The 23,432-nt window shown below is 38.2% G+C and overlaps 1 protein-coding gene across 4 annotated transcripts in view; it reads left to right on the top strand.

Moving 5' to 3' along the window:
* DOCK11 (dedicator of cytokinesis 11) overlaps positions 1–23,432 on the top strand; it is a 189,349-nt gene that overhangs the window by 105,658 nt on the left and 60,259 nt on the right. For 2 of the 4 annotated variants that reach the window (XM_032618686.1, XM_032618687.1), the window contains exons 27-36: positions 528–599; positions 1,502–1,648; positions 5,209–5,292; positions 8,879–8,990; positions 9,494–9,532; positions 11,191–11,369; positions 15,599–15,715; positions 17,437–17,512; positions 18,086–18,195; positions 20,013–20,124. In XM_032618686.1, coding sequence (XP_032474577.1) covers positions 528–599; positions 1,502–1,648; positions 5,209–5,292; positions 8,879–8,990; positions 9,494–9,532; positions 11,191–11,369; positions 15,599–15,715; positions 17,437–17,512; positions 18,086–18,195; positions 20,013–20,124 — 1,048 coding nt within the window. Of the gene's footprint in view, positions 1–527; positions 600–1,501; positions 1,649–5,208; positions 5,293–8,878; positions 8,991–9,493; positions 9,533–11,190; positions 11,370–15,598; positions 15,716–17,436; positions 17,513–18,085; positions 18,196–20,012; positions 20,125–21,466; positions 21,546–23,432 lie in introns of all 4 variants that reach the window. The other 2 variants (XR_004347927.1, XM_032618688.1) reach the window with 2 other exon arrangements.

A 23,432-nucleotide genomic window follows, 5' to 3' on the forward strand; every position in this document is an offset into this window, starting at 1 on the left:
TATTCCTGTTAATAATGGTAGAATTTCAGTTTTGGGTATTTTAGGATGTATCTGCTTGAGGCTTCTCTGTACCCTTCAAATTACACTTACACAAACACCTCTGCTACTTGGGCTGGCCCCAGTGTTGTACCAAGGGCAGGGTTGGGTCCCCCACTGGGTGCAGGCCATAATACAATTCACTGTCTATAGAGAATTTAAAAGCAATACTAAAGTAAACTAAAAGTTGGTTTGCTCTTATCACCACATGTAGGCAACTCAAAGCAGTGTCAGTGATAAAACACCCCTCCCCACTGAGTTAAACATTCCCACCAAACAGCCTTTGTACATCACCAGCCAGCCCTAAGGTACACTACTACCTTTTTGCCAACACAGTTTGAAGGTATCCTGTGGGACTTGGACAATTGCGATCACTTTAAAATGTTACTAAAGTTCAGAGACAAAATCCATAGTGATTCGTCAACCTCTGCTAAGCTTCAAGGATTTGGGTAACTATTAAAGATTGATTTGTATTTATTTGTTTATTTTAGTACTCATGGTTTTTCTTTGAAATTATTGCAAAGTCTATGGCCACATACTTGTTGGAAGAGAATAAAATTAAGGTAAGTAGGCTCAAGAATCATATTTAACATAGACAAAGAAGGCTAATCTTATTCCCGGGTAGCCGTGACATGCAAATCCTCTTTTATATTTTAAGGGCTCTTAGCCCTTAGCTTTTTCAATTTTGCTTAGAACAAGCAAAAAAACAATGGATGTATTGCAAAAATCTGACAGTTCATATGTTTTCAAAGTCTAATCGTCAGAGATTCTTCCACATAGTTTCCTGTGAGGTATTTGCCATGTTAAATGCATTATCTTTGAAGCTTTCCCTTTGTCTTGTGGTTTTAAAATGTCTATGTCAGAACATTCATTTGGAAGAAGAACAAGTACCAAATAAGAAAGAACCATTCTCTTAGAAAGGTCGAAGGCATGTACAAAGTTAAAAACACTTTATTTAATAATACGTGTGTTCCTGGCATGTGGTGTATACATTTAGTCATATTTTTAAACTCTTTCGAAAGTACGAAGAAATTTTCTTAGCTATAGGAATTGAAAGCTAAGATTTGTGAAGTAAAAAATATTCACCTCATACTTATCATGTTTATCAGAATCTTCACAGAGCAGGTTTACTAAAATTGAGATGCGTGGATACATGTATACTTTGTGTGTCAGGAAAAACATGGAATGAACAAACGGATGTGTCTGTATCTCAGGAACACGATTCCAAAGTTGGGTCAGAATGACCTACTCTTGTTCGTGATTTCAGTCAGTTACGGTATTAGGTGTCCAGATAGTTCCTATAATGATCTAAAGTATATACTGAACTAGCCATGTCATTTTTAAGTTGGGAGAAAAATTAAACTCCAGTTAAAAACACATTTTTATACAGAATGTGTCTGAAAATAAAAACAGCAATTGATTTAGATCTTTTGCAACTCTTTTTTCTATGCCTATTTAATTTAAGCTTCCCAGAGGCCAGAGATTTTCTGAGGCATATCATCATGTCTTACATTCATTGCTTCTTGCAATAATTCCTCACGTGACTATTCGCTATGCAGAGATTCCTGACGAGTCCAGAAACGTCAATTATAGTTTGGCTAGCTTCCTGAAGGTGAGTTAAAGGCAGCCAGAACATGGTAAGGAATTATTCTTCACTGATATGGTCTTTAAAGCCAAAGAAAAAAAATTACCTACTTTCTAGAGACTCAGCTAGGCTGCTGGAGAAACTTTTGACTGAATTAATCCATCAATTCAGTTAAACAGCCATGTTTGATCCCCCACCCCCAATGGTTAATTAATTAAATCAGAGGGAGGTCCCACATAGGTGGCTTAACCAGAAGGCACGTCTTGCTGGTTTTACATGGTGTTTCTCAGAAATATTAATTTGAATGCCTTTAGGTGGGGCATGTACTTTCTAGGTTGCCACAAACCCCACCACTCCTTAATATACCCCGACACTCTATACATTTAAATAGCTTCTCAGACCCTGTTGGCCGCTGAGTTTGTAACTCTTGAACTAAAGGCACAGTCTACACATTGCTAATATAATCACCATCTACTTGTTGCTAATACATGTAAATGAAAATTGTTGATTTTGGTCAGTGAGACTATTTTGAGAGATGTCAGAAACTCCTATATTTATGAAAGATAGCACGTTTCTCATTATTGTATTTTGTTATTCTCCGTATGTAAGGGGCAGTGCTGGAATGCGATTGTTCTAGAAAGTGGGTAATAATAATATTTGATTTGCTGCAGAGAAGGGGCATGGGTTTGTAAGGCACTTAGTTTTTACTTCTCTCCACTCCCCATCTTCTCACAGCCTTTCATCATGTCTCAACCTTATCTTAAGAACCTCATAGTCAATAATCCACCCAAGCAGTTTTAGTATCTCACATACCCTTGTTTTCTTATTAAAAATTCACAACTAGGTTTCAGATCTCCAGAGCATGATTTTCTGATGTAAGACCTCTGTTTACCAGAATTAAAACAAAGTTTTAACACTATTACATGAGCCCTTTTGTGTATTAAAAACCAAACATCCACGTATCTTTTTAAAGTAAAGATGAGACTATTTGAAATATAAAATCTCCGTTTCTTCCATGGAGTTTAAACTTGAAGTTTGCTGTGTAAACGGAATAGAACATAGTCGATTTAATAGCAGTATTTACCTCATGCAAGTCAACAAACATTTGTCTGTCTTCTATGTGAGAATCCAAAGATGTGAGAGGCTATCTCTGTAATTATATTCCAGTACATGTACAAGATCAAGTGTGATGACTGCTATACTGAAAATGCAAACAAAATACAATCGGAAAACAAGAAAGGGAGGGATTAGGACCAGGTAGTATGAACAGAGACTAGAAGAATAGTTCCCCAAGACAGGGTTGAGGGTGTTTCAGGTAGAGGATTCATGAGCAAAGATGAGATACATGTATTCAAGAATTGTTCGGGGAGGAGCAAGAAAGTCATTGTGCAGAGTTCAGGATGTGTGGAGGTAGAGCTGGAAAGACCATCTGATGCCAGATGATGAAAGGCCTTGAATGTCAGGCTAAGGGATTTAGATTCGGAGCTATATGCCATGGAGCTGTCTATATACCAAAGATTTTGGAAGAGATGAGGAAAAAGCCAGAGTCAAGGCAACCAGTTAGAAGACCAGTCTTTCCCCCCTGTCTGCCTGGCAGAGTCCATTCATCTTTTAGGCTCAACTCTTTCCTAACCTTCCCACACAGGGCTGATCACCCCTCTGTTGTTTACCGTCCTTTACATACGTGTATAACTTTTTATTGTGCTGTATTTTAATTGTTTGTTTGTTTATTTGTCTTTACCATTAGACAAGACTAAAGACCATATCTTACTCACCTTTGTATTTCTCTAGAATGTAATGCATTGTTTCAAACACAGATCCTCAGAATGTTTTTGGATGAACAGATAAATATAAGCCTACCTCATTAATCCAGGTGAGAGGTGATGAGGCAGTGGAAGTTGAAAGGAGAGATGAGAAGTGAGATACAAATGGCTGATTAATCAAATATTGAGTTCCTTCTATTTCACAGGGTTACTGTAGGTACCATGGAGAACATAAGAAAAAGAGATCGTTCCTATTGTCCTCTCTAGGTGAAAACAGGAAAATAATAAGGAAAATACAAGCTAGTATAAGGTGTTTAAAGGGCCCCGTAGACCAAGGTGGTTAATGAAAATGGGCTTCATCATTGAAGAATGGGCAGGATTATGTAGAAGCAGTGATAGAATTGCTAGCTAGACCTGGCGTGAGCAGAGACCCAGAGGTGGGAATGCACAGTGCATCTTGAGTGGGTAATAAGTAGATGAGCTGTATTGGGAGATAAAACTGGAAAAGTAGGTTGGGACAAGATTGTGAGTGCCCTTGAATGCCAAGCTAAGGAGTTTGAAATTATATTAGAGGCAATAGGGAACTGTTGAAAGCTTTGGGGAAGAAATGTGACATGATTAGGGCTAGGACTTAGAGATTAATCTGGAAGCAGTTGGATGGAAAGATTAGTGGCAGGAAGACAGGTTTGGAGGATAACTGCAGTTGTGCAGTTGCAAGGTAATGAAAGCCTTAACCAGGAGAGTGATAGCAGGAAAATATGAACAACTAGTAGGGTTGTCACAGAGGAAGAATGTTTTGTAGGCCAAGACTTCACAGGGCCCAAAGAAAAACTTCACTTTTGGCCTGAAATGTTCACATAGGCAAGCCCCGCTAACCACCCTCCAGTTCACTTTGAGCTTTGAGAGTTAACCAAAATGAGGCAGTATAGCTAATAGATTACATATCAATATATATGCGTATATATGTTTATATACGTATGTGTATACATGTATACATGTATTTGTGTGTGTATGTATATATGTGTATCTGTATCTTAGTTTGAAAATTATACAGTTGAGTCCCAATTCCAATGATAAGTCATTTGCCCTTTATCTCTCTTTTTTTTTAAAAAATAAATTTATTGGCTTCCCTGGTGGCGCAGTGGTTGAGCGTCCGCCTGCCGATGCAGGGGACACGGGTTCGTGCCCCACTCCGGGGGGATCCCGCATGCCGCGGAGCGGCTGGGCCTGTGAGCCGTGGCCGCTGAGCCTGCGCGTCCGGAGCCTGTGCTCTGCAACGGGAGAGGCCACAGCAGTGAGGGGCCCGCGTACCGCAAAAAAAAAAAAAAAAAATTTATTTATTTTATTTATTTATTTTTGGCTGCGTTGGGTCTTCATTGCTGGGCTCAGGCTCTCTCTAGTTGCGGTGTGCATGCTTCTCATTGCGGTGGCTTCTCGTTGCGGAGCACGGGCCCTAGGCGTGCAGGCTTCAGTAGTTGTGGCACGCTGGCTCAGTAATTGTGGCTTGCGGGCTCTCAGAGCGCAGGCTCAGTAGTTGTGGCACACGGGCTTAGTTGCTCCGCAACATGGGGGATCTTCCCGGACCAGGGATCGAACCCGTGTCCCCTGCATTGGCAGGCAGATTCTTAACCATTGTGCCACCAGGGAAGTCCCCCTTTATCTCTTTAAGGTCACCTAAATCTCTGAAAGTTTTTCTATTATCTGTAAAAGTGAGAATGTCATCCCCTTAATGTGGAAAAAATTTAAAAATTTTTTGAATTTTAAAAACTTGACAGACCTTTAGAATTATGTAACTAACTGTTCATTTTGATTTGGTTCCTGTAGCGCTGTCTGACACTAATGGATAGAGGATTTGTTTTCAATTTGATAAATGACTATATATCTGGATTCAGCCCCAAAGATCCTAAGGTAAGTTACAAGGACATAACTGCGGTGGATGTCAGACATTAGAGCGTGAGAACAATGGTGACATTCTCCTCTGGAGGATTTGGAACTGCTGTTTTCATTTAGGTGCTTTGACTAGAGTTATACCTCAAAGCAGGGAATAATGGATAGTGTTTTGGGGGTCCCCAATACTACCCCGTGTTTGATGGTTCACTAGAATGACTCACAGGACGTACTCACGGCTAAGATTCATTACAGTGACACAAAAAGGATGCTCAGTTGGATCAATAAGGGGAAGAGACATCAAGTGGAGTCCTTGGCAATCTACGTGTAGGCTTCCTGAGTGCCCTCCCTCCTGTGAAGGGTCACATAGAGCACATCCTCTCTCCAGCAGTGAAAATTGAGCCACATGCATGCAACATTTCTCTTTAGGGAAGCCCATTTGAGACTCAGGGCTTAGGGGTTTTGTTGGGGGCTAGTTATGTATTTGAGGCTGGTCAAAATTTCCAGAGTCTTGGAAAGGACAGGAAAGCAGATGTTCACCATAAATCACATGGTTTGCACACTGCTGAACAGGTTGGCACAGAAGGCACAGTCTTATCATGTAGGAAATGTTTGTTTCAAGATCTAATTTCCCACACCACAAAACAGAAAGTCACAGGCCAATATCTTTGATGAACATAGACGCAAAAATCCTCAACAAAACATTAGCAGACTGAATTCAACGATACATTAAAAGTGTCCTACAACATGATCAGGTGGGATTTATTCCAGGGATACAAGGATGGGTCAACATCCACAAATCAGTCAACCCGATTCATCACATTAATAAAATGAAGGATAAAAATCATATGGTCATCTCAATAGATGCAGAAGAAGCATTTACTAAAATTAGACATCCATTTATGATAAAACCTCTCAACAGTGGGTATAGAGGGAACATACCTTAACATAATAAAGTCCATATATGACAAACCCATAGCTAACATCATACTCAACAGTGAAAAACTGAAAGCTTTTCCTCTAAGATCAGGAACAAGGGGCTTCCCTGGTGGCACAGTAGTTAAGAATCTGCCTGCCAGTGCAGGGGACATGGGTTCGATCCCTGGCCCAGGAAGATTCCACATGCCGTGGAGCAACTAAGCCCGCGTGCCACGACTACTGAAGCCCGTGTGCCTAGAGCCCGTGCTCCACAACAAGAGAAGCCACCGCAATGAGAAGCCCGCGCACCGCAACGAAGAGTAGCGCCCGCTCGCCGCAACTAGAGAAAGCCCGCATGCAGCAACAAAGATCCAACGCAGCCAAACAAACAAACAAACAAAAAGGTCAGGAACAAGACAAGGATGCCCACAGAAATTAGGCAAGAAAAAGAAATAAAAGGCATCCAAATTGGAAAGGAAGAAGTAAAACTGTCGCTATTTGCAGATGACATGATAATACATACAGAAAACCCTAAAGACTACACCAAAAGTCTGTTAGAACTAATACATGAATTCAGTAATGTTGTATGATACAAAATCAACATATAGGAATCTGTGGTATTTCTATACACTAATAACAAACTATCAGCGAAATTAAGAAAACAATCCCACTTACAATTGCATCAAAAAGAATAAAATACCTAGGAATAAATTTAACCAAGGAGGTGAAAGACCTGTACGCTGAAAACTATAAGACACTGATGAAAGAAACTGAAGAAGCCACAAATAAATGGAAATATTCCATTATCATGGATTGGAAGAATTAATGTTGTTAAAATGTTCATACAACCCAAAGCAATCTACAGATTCAGTGTATTCCCTATCAAAATTCCAGTGGTATATTTCACAGAACTAGAACGAATAATTCTAAAATTTTGTGTGAAACCACAAAAGATCCTGAATAGCCAAAACAATCTGAGAAAGAACAGAACGGGAGGTATCATGCTCCCTGATTTCAAACTATGCTACAAGCTATCATAATCAAAACAGTATGGGACTGGCATAAAAACAGATACACAGATGAGCAGAACAAAACTGAGAGCCCAGAAATAAACCCATACATATATGAACAATAAGTTACAACAAAGGAGCAAAGCGCATACAGCGGAGAAAAGACAGTCTCTTCAATGAAAGGTGTTGGGAAAACTAGACAGTCACATGTAAAAGAATGAAACTAGACCACTCTCTTACATCATAACACAAAAATTAACTCAAAATGGAGTAAAGACTTGAACGTAAGACCGGAAATCATAAAATTCCTAGAAGAAGACGTAGGCAGTAACCTTATTGACATCCATCTTAGTGATATTTTTGTGGCTCTGACTCCAAAGGCAAAGGAAACAAAAGCAAAAATAAGCAAATGGGACTGCATCAAACTAGAAAGCTTTTACACAGCGATGGAAACCATCATCAAAATGAAAAGGCAGCCTACTGAATGGGAGAAGATATTTGCAAATCATATATCCATCAAGGGGTTAATATCCAAAATATATAATGAACTAATACAATTCAACAAAAACAATCTGATTTAAAAATGGGCAGAGGATCTGAATAGACATTTTTCTAAAGAAGACATACAGATGGCCAACAGCACATGGAAAGACGTTCAGCATCACTAATTGGGAAACACAGATCAAAACCACAATGAGACATCACCTCATAATCTGTTAGAATGGCTATTATTGAAAAGACAAGAAATAACAAATGTTAGAGAGGATGTGGAGAAATGGGAACCCTCGTACACTGTTTGTGGGACTGTGAATTGGTGTAGCCACTGTGGAAAACAGTATGGAGATTCCTCAAAAAATTAGGAATAGAACTACCATAATATGACCCAACTTCTCCACTTCTGGGTATCTACCCAAAGAACATTAAAGCGCTAATTCAAAATGATATGCACCTCTATGTTCACTGTGGCATCATTTACAGTCGCCAAGATAAGGAAATAACCCTCAATGTCCGTCGATGGATGAATGGATAAAGAAGATGTGGTATATATGTGTGTAAGTGTGTGTGTGTCTTTGTATGTGTATATATATAAAATGGAATACTACTCAAACATAAAAAAGAGTGAAATCCTGCCATTTTACAACGTGGATGGACCTTAAAAGTATTATGCTAAGTGAAGTAAGTCAGATGGGAAGACAAATACCATACGATTTCGCTCACATGTGGAATCTAAAAAGAGAAATGAACAAAAAAAACCCCAAACAAACTCATAGATACAGAGAACAGATTAGTGATTACCAGAGGGGAAGAGGTTGGGGGGTGGGCAGAATGGTGAAGGGGGTGTAAACTGTATGCCGATGGATGGCAACTAGACTTGTGGTGATGATCACTTTGTAGTGTATACAGATGTCAAATTATAATGTTGTATACCTGAAACTTATATAATTAAAAAAAAAATCCAAATTTCCCAAATGCCAGCCAATGACCAACCGTGCAAGCAGGCCTTTTTAAGGTGAGCAGTCTTAGACCTGCTACGTTAACTCTTTACTGCACAGGTCACATTTTAAGGTATGCCTAAAATACTAAACACTTCCGTTTTGAAAATTAATGCACTGTACTTAATCACTAAAATAGTAAATGACTACTAAATAGGAGTTCTGGTCTAATTTCTTTGTGTTTAGGTCCTGGCTGAATACAAGTTTGAATTTCTGCAAACAGTTTGCAATCACGAACATTACATTCCTCTGAATTTGCCAATGGCATTTGCAAAACCTAAACTTCAGCGAGTTCAAGGTATGTATTTATGTTTTCCATCATTAGGGATTGTGTTTTCCTGTTTTTGGCTAGTGCTAGTATAGTATAACGTTTTCTAGTTAAACCAGTCAATCTAAAGGTAATGTCAGAATTGTTACTATGTGAAGATAGGTTCGTTAATGGTACTCGGCATTTCCTTCATAGTGTCAGTGGTAGTATTCATAGAATGAAGAAATTAGGTGTGTTACATAGATTGCTGCTTAAACACAGATGTCAGACACCAGTTAAATTGCTCTCTGTAGTACTGTTTGGACTCTAATGTGAGACTGAATTAAGAAAAAACCATATAAATACATTTCTGCTGAATGGAACATCAAAAGAGAAGTATAAAGGCAGAGTAAAATAGTGATATGTATGTATTAAATTGATGAAATGCCTTCAATTATCTCCATTGCTAGTTTTATTGAATGCTTTGTTGTGTAGCACTATTCTTATGTTACTATGTTTTTTATTTGTCCCTTTTCTTTTCATATATTAATTAGATTTTTTTTCATTTGCGGTGGACCGTTTGACTTCAGTAGGTAGGTTTAACTCGGTTCACTCTAAAGTAGTTTGCTGTCTTTAAAAACAATTGATTTCATGAATGGCTAAGATGGATGGGGGCTCTCTTTGCTTTTTAAATCCTCCCTAGCCAAGACGAGGCTTTAGTTAATGTACCCAGAAAACCTAGGAGGTGGTGTATTTGTTAACTCTTAAAATCAGCTTGAGTGTTGATTGCTAGAAGAATCAACTTTAAAACACCATCCTCAGAAAACAAGTTTTGGCTCAAGCCAGCATGGGGGCTAGAGGGTAGCTGTTCTTTAAGTGTGTCTCATCTCTGCCAGGCTTGCCTCCCCTCTCTCTGACCCTGCTTAATGACTGCTTGGCCGCAGTTTTGGAGGTTGGCTGAAACTACCTGATTCGATTTATTCAGACCCCTGAAGTAAAAAACCTTGCTACCATTGTAAAGTCGACCCAGATAAGGCCACCTGGGTTAGTCCGTACTGGTTCTTGTGCATAGAAAGTGGTTGGGATTCACAAAAGAGCAGGACCAATGGCAGAAAGAATATCAGCTACCTCGGTCTCTAGGAGGGTAGCTGCTGAGCACCAGTTTCAGTGCTTGAATGCCAGCCAGTGAAAATGGAGAAAAAATATTTAAAAACCCAAGCACCCGTATTCAACTGCTCCCTTATTAGATTCTGAGCATGTATAGCTCCGATACTTCCCCCAGTATTTATTGATGGCTTGAGGAATTCAGGGAAAAGAAGGGATGAGCATTTAGGATTAAATCTGATTTAGCATTTATTAAGTCCTAACTGAATATATAGCATTATATTAAGTGCTGAAGAGGCCAGAAAAGAAATGGAAAACATATCCTTCAGCTTTATGGCCTAACTAAAATTAAAGGGTACGGGAGAGGAAATAAAGGTAGTAGAAATTTACCGTAGAAATGACTAAACTTGGTCACAGTCCCTTCTGATTGTGACCCAATCAGTTTATAAGGCGAGTCCCAACCAGGATATTAGCAGCTGGGATTTAAAATGGACTGAGGATCTAAAAGGAAGTGAAAGAAATAGTTTGAAGCGGTAATTTTATGAAATAAAAGATTTGTATTCGCGTGATGAATTTGAGTGAGATGAGACTGTTTTTCTTATTGTTCTTGTACCCCATTGTATTGGGGCCAATATATAACATTTACTAGAACAGTCAGTAGTTAATACTGTCACAGTGATTCAGTTGTCTAGTTTCTCTTCCTTTTCCTACTTTACAAATACAGACAGACAAGCGAATCAAGTATTGCTGTAGAGAATTACTCCAATTTGTAGTTGTAACTAAATCTCTTCAGATACGAAGAAATGTGTTAAAACACTGCCAAATACAGTATTCTTTCATTCTAGATTTTATCCTAAGATTTCTAAGATTTGAAAAGCATCTCGAAAAACAAAGAATTCTAGGGACTATCTTACCGACTGAAATTATCATTAAGGCTATCATCTAGCCCCAATGATGAGTGCTCATATCTTGTAAAATTTTGCATGCTTATTCTATATGATAAAAGAACTGTTCATATTTGTTAATCATAACAATATAGTTCTTGCTAGCGTGGTCACATATGACTAAGTAATAAATATAGTGCTTTAATGTTAAAGTAATTTTTGAATATTTTTATAAATGGGGTTTAAATTTCATTATACTGCAGATTCAAACCTTGAATACAGTTTATCAGATGAGTATTGCAAGCATCACTTCTTGGTTGGTCTACTTCTGAGGGAAACCTCCATTGCTCTTCAAGACAATTATGATATCAGATATACAGCTATCTCTGTCATAAAGAATCTTTTGATAAAACATGCATTTGACACTAGATACCAGCATAAGGTAAGGATGTTCGTATCATCATCAGTATCACATTAGTTAGTTTCTAAGAAGATTTTATGTTCAAGGTGAAGTTTTCAGTAAGGAACGTTACAGGAGGATTGATGAAGTTATTTTTACAAATACGTTTTGTTTCCGTTTCAAATGATTAGGTTTTAAAAATACTGTTCGGATAACAGTTGAAGAAGAACACTGGTTTTTCAAATCATGTCTAAAGAACAGCACAGCTGCTTCATGACTTGTTACATAAACTAGAATTTTTAAAAAAAAATCTTACACAATTATAGCCATGTGCACTCTTTCAAATACACGCCTTAATATATATCCTTAAATATATCTCCCTAAATAAATGCTATTATTGATTATTAACTGATTAATAGTGACACATTAAGTATGTCCAATATATAAAAGATGTAAATACGAAGTTTTTCTTCTTACTGAAAAAATGTAGGTGTGGCTGTAAACCTTCCATACATTACACACTGTCTATGTGTGAAGGCCACAGCTGCAGTTGCTTTCTGCCGCACCTTTAACTTAATATACGGGGATGGAGGGTATATTCAAATCTTATTAACATTATACCCTATGGGCTTCAAAAAGTAGATGGCAAACTGTATGGATTTCGAATAACCTAACTTACTTACCTGGCTCAAGGTAACATATTATTTCATAGTTAAGAATTTGTCCCTTTGTTTTACATTCAAATTTAAATAAAATTATCATGTCATTTATTTACTTTGGAAAGCTGACTTGGAGCTAGATCTTATTCTTTTTCTACAGTATTCCCATTTGTCCTTAAAAAACAGAAAATGCCTGCCAGTTACATCCAACTACATTTCTTTAATTATGAAGATTTGTTTTACTTACAAATTTTGCTAGTTTTCTTCATATAATTCTATCCTAAAGTAGATTTAAACTCTTTAGCTTTCACATGTTATTACTTACTGCAATTTGCATCGTTTTTTTCCACATTATAGTTATAATAACATACTCCCATTTTGTGTGGTTTGCTCTATTATGTGCCACTTTTTGTGTGTGTGTGAATGTTGATATCGACTTAACGTAAGTTAACTGGCATAATATATCTAAATAAAAAAATATCTTAAAGTCATCCATTCCAACCAAGCTTTGTCAAAGCTTTAAAAATGCCAGTTACCACTGGGCTCTGTTTGTACCTAGTAGTAGCGGAGGAAAATGTCTTTAGCCATGATTTCAAAGAATTTGTGGGAAAAGTACGAAATGAAGTTCCTGTTCTTAAAGCAGGAAGTTGTATTTTTTTCCCCTGCCTCCTTAGATGAAAGTGAAGGAATATCGGATTTCACTAGTGTCTTACCTAGAGGTAGAACTTTAAATATTTTATATCACATATTTGCACATTATTTACTTTTTAAAATTCTGAGAGCGTATATGTACTCACATGCACACACACACATCACTGTTGTTATCTGTAAATAACACTCTGCCTCTTTCAGTGTTTGAGGTTTTAGACTATGGGAAAGATTGAGATGCCAGCCTCATTACCCTTTCAGTAATTTCTAAAGCCCTTTCTTTGTTCAAAATCTTCTGACAGGTTTTAAGTGTGTATAGGATTCTCCCCAGTAAAACTTTGCTTCATGGACCTGCTTCATTCCCTTTCTCTGTTTGGTCCAAAGACTTCACAGGTGGCCTGAGTAAGAGGTCATTTGTCAAATATTGATACATTCACTTAAAACATGTTCACCATTAATGATGATGCCACGGTGAGGGCAGAGAGGGGAGCTTTGAGCCTCTATAATTTCCATTGGGTCCCCCAAAGTGACCCCAAATAAAAATACAGTCAAGAAAAAAATTCTTCCTGTGGAAAGGCTGCTTTGAGACTAGATCTCCTAGTCACCGCCACCCCCCATTCCAACCATGTTGCCTTCCTCAGCCTCTCCTCTAATGAAATTATGGAGATGTCACTGGTCCCTATTATGTGCTACTCAAAAACTGCTTTGGGAGCCCTCCTAATACCATGAGACATCTTTCCTACCCAGAACAAGAATATCCAACGTCTAACATTTATTCTGGGGTCTGTATTAGTTCCTGTACCACTGCAAGTGATGTTGACTCCTAAGAATTGCAATTTCTGCTTGGACTGTGGGCAGATTGTTTTTCTTTTTTTTTTTATGGTAATCTTACACACATGTTAAAAAAAAAGAATCAAAATGCCTCTCTCCCATTCCTTACCTCCATGCCTCAATTCATCTCTCCAGGAGCAACTACTGTTATCAGTTTCTTATATAAACTTCTATTTTATGCACGCACAAGCCAGTATGCTATATACATGTATATATATAAATATATAATAGAAACCATTATGCATTTTTCTTTTGTCATTTAACAATGTAGCCTGAAGATTTGATCTGTATTTATTTTAAATCTGCATAGTATTCCATCATATGGATATACCTTATTCTGTTTATCTAAACTGTCTTCTGTTAATAGATTCTTAGATGGTTTTCTGTCTTTTGTGCAGACAAAACTTTTAATATATTTGCCCTGACTGCATGCTTTCCTGTGTTCCTGTTCACCTGAGAAAGGTGTAGTAGTATCTCCTTCCCTAGTGATCATTCACTATCAGAACTAAAATGAATTCCCATCTAGAAGCTATAATATTAATAATAGTAGCTAAAATTTATTGAGGACTCACTATATGCCAGGCACTGTTTTAAACATTAGCTTACATGAATTAATGTCACTGTTATTATCCCCATCTTACTAAAGAGAAAACTGTGGTTGTGACTTGATCACAATCAAGTAACTAGTAACGGGAGAGCTGGAATTCATGTGTCTAAAATTCAAAATCTGTGCTCTTAACCACTAGACTATACTGCCTCTCAAATCTTAAGTGGGACCCTGGAAAATTAGAGAACTGCCGAGAAAGGGTGATGATGGTGGTGGAAACTCTTGAAATCAAAGCCATGTGAAGAATAAAGGAAAGTAGTAACAGCTATTTAGCCTTGTGAAGAGTGAATTAAGACAATTTGTGGTAATTGTCTCCAAGTATTTAAAGGGTTGCCACGTAAAGTGGAAGTGGGCTACAACTAGCAGGTAGAACTTAACTGCTAAAGGATTTTTCTAACAGAACCTCTGAAAGGGCTGGAGTGTTTAAGAAGTTTAAAAACTAACCGTCTGTCAAGGATGCAGGTAAGGGCTGTTCCTGCCTTGAGCAGGATATTGAACTAGATCAGTGGTTCTCAAACCTCAGTGCACATCAGCACCATCTGGGGCAGATTCCTGGGACCCAGCCCAGACCTACTGAACCAGAATCTCCTAGCGATAGAGACCATTACTGATTAGGGTTGCGTATTAGAAGTAGGTCTGTTAAGAGGTCCTGAAACTCATAAAAGAGGAAGTACAAATGGACAATTAACATATGAAAAATTGTTCAATTTCAAGAGTAAATGGAACTATGAGACACTATTGATCTGTATTCTATAGGTTAACCATTGTACCCTAGAGGCCTTATCTAAGTCTACAGACAAACCTCCCAAAGTCCTAAAGTATGGAGGGCAACTCTCGTGCCATCACAACCACTGGTTTGGCTGATTTGAATGTATGTACATATCTGGTGAGGAATGTCTATAGCTGAGAAAAGCAATAAATAAATTCGTATAAGAGGTACCACATTCATTAAGATGACCAGTGGCCAGCTTCACTTGCATATTTACAAATATATCAATCTCCCAAGTTGTATAATTGATTTAGGGGGCCAAGATCACGTAATTTTAATTGCAGCTTTACTCAAAGCAAAGACATATTTCTTGAATGAATACAGTAATTCACCATTTTTTTACTTCTTCCATCTATTCATTCATTCATTCAGCTAATGTATATTGACCATATACTATGTGCCCAGGCACTGGGGATGAAGCAGTGAACAAGACAGACAGGATCCCTGCTCTCATCAAACTCAACCCTCGCTGGAGTTAAAGAGCAGGACTAATATGATCTGCTATTAAAAAAAAAATAAACTTTTGCCTGTTATGTAGTGATGTTTGAGGGATGTGCTTCGACTCTATTGTATATAAATTCAAATACCAACAGAGTGGTGTGGCAGTTAGAGACTATGAGTATAAATAGACTCATGCTTCACTAATTTGTTACGGATATTAGCTTGCTTTTAGTGTTTAAACGGACAGATGGAGCCAACTTTATTTGTAATACAGGCATATTATATATCTATTAAGCTTTTGATAATTATTTTTCAGAACCAACAAGCCAAAATAGCACAATTGTACCTCCCATTTGTTGGACTGCTTTTGGAAAATATACAGCGATTAGCAGGTCGAGATACCTTGTATTCTTGTGCAGCCATGCCTAATTCTGTAAGTAGTAGTGTGTTTCTATTGGCATTTTATCCTGTTTTATTGACTGTATTCAGAATTAGGGTCATACGCTGTATGGTCTCAATAGTGCACCTTTTACAACATTTTAAATTTATACTTTTTCCTGGAGCAGTGCTTCTCAAATCTTAATGTGCATATGGGTCACCTGGGGAATGAAGACAGCGATTCTAATGTAGTAGCCCTGGGGTGGAGCTTGAGATTATGCGTTTCAAACAGGCTCTTGGCTCTTTCTCGTCTAAGGACCATACTTTGAGTAACGAGGTCCAAGAGAACACCGAGAATCCTCTGTGCTCAGTGTTTTCTTTTTAAGATTTGCTGCTGTTACATGCCTTCATATATTTATTCAACCGGAAAACTGAACGAAACATTCACTTTGCAAAATATTAGGCACCAGGGATTAAACTGTATTCCTTTGCTTCTCCTTCTCTTTGACAGCCTCCTTTCAGCACTTCCTGATGAGTGGCTTTTAACTCATCACAGTTGGTCTGTGCTTTTTTCTCCCTGTGCTTTTTTCTCCCCTTAGAATCTTAGAGTTGAAAGGAACTTTGGAGGTGATCAGTCTTCCACTTGGCAAAAGAACGTTTTGCCATAGTAGTAATTAAAACTTTCCTTCTCACATTAGATCTACAAGATTTTCTATCCACTGGTCCGAGTTTTGCCTTCTAGTGATACATAGAACACATCCGTTTCTACCTCCACGTGATACCCCTTCACACATGTCCCTTCTAAATTTTTCTTCAGGCCAGATATCTCCACTTCATCATTTGTTGTTTCAAACCCTTTACATTTCTTGGTTGGAGTCTTCTGGACATGCTCCATTTTACCAGTTGCCATTTTAAAATGTGGTGTATACTTTACAGTCTGTCCAGTGCGACTAATAACTCCTGCCCCACCCCCACTCCACGTTCTGTCTGGCCCAAGATCACCTTCACATGTTCAGTAGCCAAGTCACATTGTTGGGTGGCAGGTGAAACTGTGTCCTTTACAGCTTCCTTTGGAAATTCCCCATAATAAATGTCCATAGATTTGTCAAGCCTACCCTGGGTTCCTGAGAAAGCTGCTTTTAAGCCTCACTTGATTGCCTGTACCTCCCAATTATGTAAATCAGCTAACTGTGGACGCTATATCACTTACCTGGGTGGCAAGCAAGCCTTTCTTCACAAGCACAGTTACTCATGCTTATGCTTACTCCGCAACATTTGACAGTGATATTTGGAAATATTTTACTTACCTGTTCTTTCTTTTGCAACTCAAGATCATGTAGGGCCTCTGGTCACGCCTCTCCTTCTAGTATTGCCCTTGCTTCAAGGAGGAGAATGGAATCATGTTTAGATCACACCAGTTGCAGCTTTTACCAGCCACCTAGAGTTGTGTCACTTTGCCAGAGGTCATGGTTGTAACAGTGTACCAGGATCCATTTTCTTTTTTGTGTGTGTGGTACGCAGGCCTCTCACTGCTGTGGCCACTCCCGTTGCGGAGCGCAGGCCCAGCGGCCATGGCTCACGGTACCAGCACCACCAGGGAAGCCCCCAGGATCCATTTTTAAAAGAGATGTCCCCTAAACACCAATACTGATACGTGGTTTAGACTTTCACAGTGAGCTTTGTTTAAAATTAGGGTACCATCTCATTGTTAATTCCGATTTCTTATCCTAGTGTACAAATGTATTTAAATGACAGAGGTATCACACTGTGTTACAGGCATCCAGGGATGAGTTTGCATGTGGCTTCGCTTCACCTACAAGTAGAGGGAGTCTGAGCACTGACAAAGACACCGGTAATTAAAAGTCCTTTAAAGATTATACGTGGCATGGCTGTTTAGAAATGTACCCTATACGTCTCTGTATTTTTGAAATATTTCATAATAAAAACTATACATAGCACAATCTCTACTAAAGTTTAATTAAAATCTTACACTTGCAGCCACATTTCTTTGCTTAGGTTTCCTTGTCTCAGCTTGTATAAAATTTAGCTTAGTATACTAAGGAAATAAAGGATAATGAGAAAAACACTGGTTTCCAATCATCTGTCTCCAGTCCTGGACAAGACACTTCCTTTTTCTGGGCCAAACTTCCTTATCTATAAAATTATCTAATTGTTTGCCTTTATTTTATGACTTGCAAGGAATTTCTTGTAGTTTCATACACGTTAAAGTGTTTCAAGGAAAAAAAATGCTTACCCTTTATTTGGCTTCTTATGGTGTTTTGATGTAATATATAAACTTCACATTTTAGATGACCAAGATCTATTTCCTAAAATATGTCTTTACTTAAATTAACCCAGTGCTTAGTTTTAAAAAATATTTTTGACAGTTCCTCCTGTTGCTAACAAGGACTTGGCTTTTTTCCAGCTTATGGATCTTTTCAAAATGGACATGGAATCAAGAGGGAAGATTCGAGAGGTTCCCTCATCCCAGAAGGAGCAACAGGATTTCCAGATCAGGGCAGCACTGGTGAAAATGTAAGAACCTAAATATATAGGATAACCCTAGTGATGTGTTAAGCTACAGCAGTCTTTCTTTTTATGCAAATAGGGGTCTCTCTACTCTCCTGTAGTCTGTACTGGATCTTTAAAAAGCATCCCATAATGCTTGGATGTTGTAGCAGTTCCTTCCTATCCTGGCAGCTGCTACTTGGATATTTTAAAACTGTTTATAGAGGATAAGGCATTCATCTTTAAGAGTTCCAACTTTGAATACCTCCTTTAACCCTAGCACTCTGTAAACCTGTTCTAGAGAGGGAAGGTTCAAGTTTAAAATGCCTAATGTACCTTGTCACTTAAATCACTCCCTGGCAGGATTCAGCTTTGTATTCTTTTGTAATAGAGTAATGACATTAACATGGGAGAAGAAAAATTAGGTCCCCAAATGGATGATCTCAGCATCCCAGAATCACTTGATCACAATATATTCTCTAACTCTTCTATCAAATTATTTCAAGACTGACATTGAAGTTTGGGATATGTCTGCCTTGAGACAGAGAAACCTCACTTTAGACCAGTAAAGCCTTGTCACGCTGCTGCGTAAAATCAGAGAATCATATAGAATTAGTGTTAGAAGGGTCCATAAAAATAATAAATTCCAACTCTCAATTTACAAATTAAAACTGGGATTGTGACTTAGGACAACCACACAACTATGGCAGGGCCAGGCCTGAACCCAGGTTTTCTAATTCCGGCACTTTTTCTCCTAGATCATGGCATTCTTAGGGTGCATCTGGGGGACTTTATAAAAATGGATAGCTGAGCCTCATCCCCAGAATTTCTGTTTCCGTCAGTCTGGGGGCTTGCTCATTTGTATTTCTAAGTTCCCAGGTGATGCTGATGCTGCTGGTTGGGAACCACCCCTTGAGAACCACTGGACTATATACTCCACTGAGTCTTTGCATAGTTAGTAATTTAATCATAAAGGTTCTTATTTCACACCATTTAGAATTAAGACAACAGACACTGTCATAGGTAAGACACATAAAGGACAAAGAGGTTAAATGACTTGCCAGTAGCCACACAGCTAGCAAGCGTTCAGGACCTAGATGCTTTGCTCCAGGTAGAAGTTCTTGGTGAGTCCTAGATTAGTAAATATATATCCCCAGCCCAGGTTAGCTCAGCTGAAAGTATTGGTTTCTAACAAGGGTACATTCGTTAGGAGACTGTCATTGCTGTATTCATACAAATCCCCAAATAAGTCAGATCTTGTCATATTTAACTGATATTTTAACAAAAGTCACTAAATAATAGGAACATCACTACTTTGTAGAGGCTCTAATTTTGAAGTATTACTGGGTCCTCCTTAGTAAAATTATCTTGTAATGTCATTAAGCCCCCCTTTTAAGATAGATTTTCTGACCTATTATTTAGACGTTGGATTTTAATAAACTCTAAGGAGAGACTGAAGTTAAAGAGTTTAAAATGCTTCTTATGCTTCGATGTACCTTAGTTTAAGTTTCTCCTTGACGTAAAAGCTGTTTTTTCCTGGAATAGCCCCATATGATTATTCAAAATGTTTTCTTACTAAAACACAGGACCTATGGGAATGAAACATACACAGTATATTCATGGCTATATCTTGATGAAGACTGCAAGGTAATTTCCAGTGATATCATTAGGTACAGTAGCAAAGAAGAGTCAGCCCATTTACCTTCCAAATGTGATATAAAATTTGGATTTATGCTTAGAATTTTCCCAAACAGGACTAATGGTTAAAACAGTTATTGAGTTAAAGGCTATGGGAAGCTACAGTACCAATATTGTTTCAGAAAAGTCCTATCTTTGTATTACAGACTCGGCAGAGTTCTGCAAGGAGTAGTGTATCTCAGTATAACCGATTGGATCAGTATGAAATCAGAAGCCTCTTGATGTGCTATTTGTACATAGTAAAGATGATTTCTGAAGGTGAGTTACCAGCATATTAATCGTGGACTGTACTCCACCCTCACAGGTTTACAAGTTCATGCAACAAATATTTGACCATCATCTGCATGTAGAACACATGCACGTTAGAAACAGAACTTTGAAGACTCTGACCTTAGAATGTTCCCATATTTTAACTTAAAATAGGTTCATTTCGGTCATACAAGTTTGATTCTTTGAAATAACTTTTTTTTTTGATTTAAAGATTAGTTTCTAAAGTGAGGCAATAGTTTTAGAAGTGCTAAACATTTTTTTCATGCAGAGCATATAATGCATTAAATGACCAACGTAAACAGAAAAAAATAACAATAACCAGTGCCATAGTTAACACTTTAGCTTTTATTTGACCCAGGATTTGGAAAATCAGAAGCAAACAAAAAGACAGGAAGGGTTCTTTGAGGGTAAGGAATGTCATTGTTATCTTTTGCAGTACCATTATACAGTTTTGCATGGTGTCAGGTTCTTTTCCAGGCTCTGTTCTTTTTTCCCTGGTGTACAATTGTATTATTAACTAGTATTACCATTTCCTCTTTACATTATATGATAAAATATAACCAAAGGATTTTCGTAAACTGCATGTCCTCTGGAAGGAAAATCTTATTCCCAATACCACATTTGTTTACACAATTCCCTCCCCTTTCTTCCTTTTCTGTTTTTGCTCAAAAAAAAAAAAAAAAAAAGTAAGCAGGAATGAAGAACATAAAAGCACCTGGCTTCTGATCATCATAATACAGTGGTTAAGTTTTACTTATTTTCTATTTTTTTATTTCTTTTTTAGTAAATATTAAATCTTTTTTTGTAATAAGGCAGCATAAAAACATAAAATAAGTTGATAGTTAACTCACTAGAAACATTGAAACAAATCAAAAGCTAGATGTGAATGGTTAATTCTAAAGTATATTAATAAAACAGGTTTAAATAACTAGAATCTTCAAGTTCTAAGAATGTACGATTTAGAGTAAACATCAAAGATTATTGAGGCTATGTGATAAGCCTCCATGTTTGGGGAAAGAAAACAGTAAAGGGAAATCATTTTCAACTCTGGTGGTACTTCATTCCAGGAGATAACAGATCAGTTAATAACTACAGCCACAGCTCACTGTTTTTCTCCCCCCACAAGGTGAAAAATGGGGGAGTATAGAAAGTGACTGCTAATATGTATGGGTTTTTTTTTTAGGGTGATGAAAATATTCTAAAATGAAAATATTCTAAAACTGTGGCTGTTTTATAAGTTTTTAAATGTACCATAAACTACTGTATTAAATGGGTGAGTTTTATGGCACATGAATTCACTCAATAAATTTGTCTTTTTTTTTTTTTTAAGGCCCAAGAGGCAACATGGAAAACAAAAAACTGGAAAGAAAAAGAAAAAAGTAGTTGAATACCACCACAGCCCAGGGAAAGTAAGGAGGAGGGTGGTAGGGGGAGAGAGAAGGAAGGAGGAGAGGGAGATGCATCGTTGACTAGTTCTCCTCTCCTCCACCCCAGTACACGTGTGCACACACACCCACATGCCCACATGCCACATACAGTGTTAACCAGTGACAAGCCACTGGCTGCTTTTTACATGTCATGGGTAAAACCATAAATGCTTTGTTTCTTGAGAACTTCATAGTCCCCCTTGTCTTACAGTCACACCTCTTTATCTTTTGTAAATGTAAAGTCATGCTGCAAGTCATATTCATTTTATTCCAAAGAATATCTGCTTCTTGCTTCTTCTCAATGAATGTATTCTAGTTACCTTGTCAAGTCCAGTAAATATTTCACTCAAGTCCAGTAAGTATTTCACTCAAGTCCAGTAAATATTTCACTTCACTTTCGTTACTCTATATGCATTTAAATGTTGAACTCTTACAGTCATAAACAGTAGCAACTTAATTTCAGCAAAAAGATGGTAGACCCTACACTTTCATATCAAAGCACAGGGATTCTGAAGAACGAGTTTCCTTCTCTGTAGCTGGAATTTATTAACTGGCAATAATTCACTGTTTCAAAGTCTTAGTCATTTGCCCAACTTTTGTGTAGGTCTTATTGCTTTGTATATTATATTCTGAGAAGTGTATCAGAGTCAGGGGTTATCAATTACACAGTCTGAATTGACAGCAAGACTGTTCTCTTGGAAAAGAAAAGCAGTCTCCTTAAGAGAAAGGAAGAGGGAAAGCTACTTCCTTCTTCCTGGCTGCACTCTGGCTTTTCTCTTTATTGTAGACCCCAAAGTGGAAATCTGGGTCTCACCTTGTGGCTTATCAGCACCAGCTGCACCTGCAGATTCAGCAGTATGCTTCCTCACAGTCACCTCTTCATTGGAAGGTGTCTGGCTACAGCTCTCTCTCACCGAAAATCCAGTTTTCTGTTGAGAAAGACGAGTCGCTGATCTTTTCCCACAAGATGTATAGTCAAAAGGAAATAGATATGAAGGGGGCCTTCCCTTTCTCTGTGTTAGACGAAATAAGTTAGCATCATCAAGCGTATCAAGCGTATATTCATCTGAAGTTGCAGGCGCTAATGGAGTAGGTGGGTCTGCAGTTTCAGGCGCTAATGGAGTAGGTGGGTCTGCAGTTGCAGGCACTAATGGAGTAGGTGGGTTTTCTCCCGCAGAAACACTGGAAGGGCTCCAAGAGAAGCAACTCTGAGCTCTACGCTTTTGTGTGGAGCTCTTCTGTGTGAAGATCGGTTTCTTTTGTGTACTGCCAAGCCTGTCCTCAGGACGGCTGAAGTCACCTTGAAATGCATGCTCCCCTTGAGCGCCAGGTGCAGATGTTAAAGGAAGACTTGCAGGTGACTTCTGGCTGGCACTCCTTCCTGTGGGAGGCTTGCTGCTGTTAGAGGAACTCTCCAGAGGGCTCTCTGGCACCACCTCTGGCACCACAGAGGGGTCCTTACTATAAAATGGAATTGGAAGCTCGGAACTCTGTTGCTGCTGTTGCTGTTCCTTTTTGTCTCCAGATTTCATCTGTTCGGTATTTGATTGCGTTACCGGTCTGAAGGGCGGATGTATCTGAAATGTGGGTGGAGGGTTCCTGACTGAAAAAACTAGCCCCGTCTTTTGAGTGCGAGGAATGAAGTCGTCATCACTATCAGAACTAGAAGGATAAAGCTGTTGCTCCTTCAGTTTTAGTCTTGCATAAAGCCGTTTATTTTCTTCTTTTAATTTATTCCTTTCTTCTGTGAGCTCAGCAATAAGCTTCATATTTTGTTTTTGGATATGGTCATATTCTTTCTGTAGCATCTTCCTGTATATTTCGTTCACTGAACAGCGGTCACATACTTTGGAGCGTAACTTATGTTGC

Source organism: Phocoena sinus, chromosome X (genome assembly GCF_008692025.1).
Source record: "Phocoena sinus isolate mPhoSin1 chromosome X, mPhoSin1.pri, whole genome shotgun sequence".
Taxonomy (NCBI): Eukaryota; Metazoa; Chordata; class Mammalia; order Artiodactyla; family Phocoenidae; genus Phocoena; species Phocoena sinus.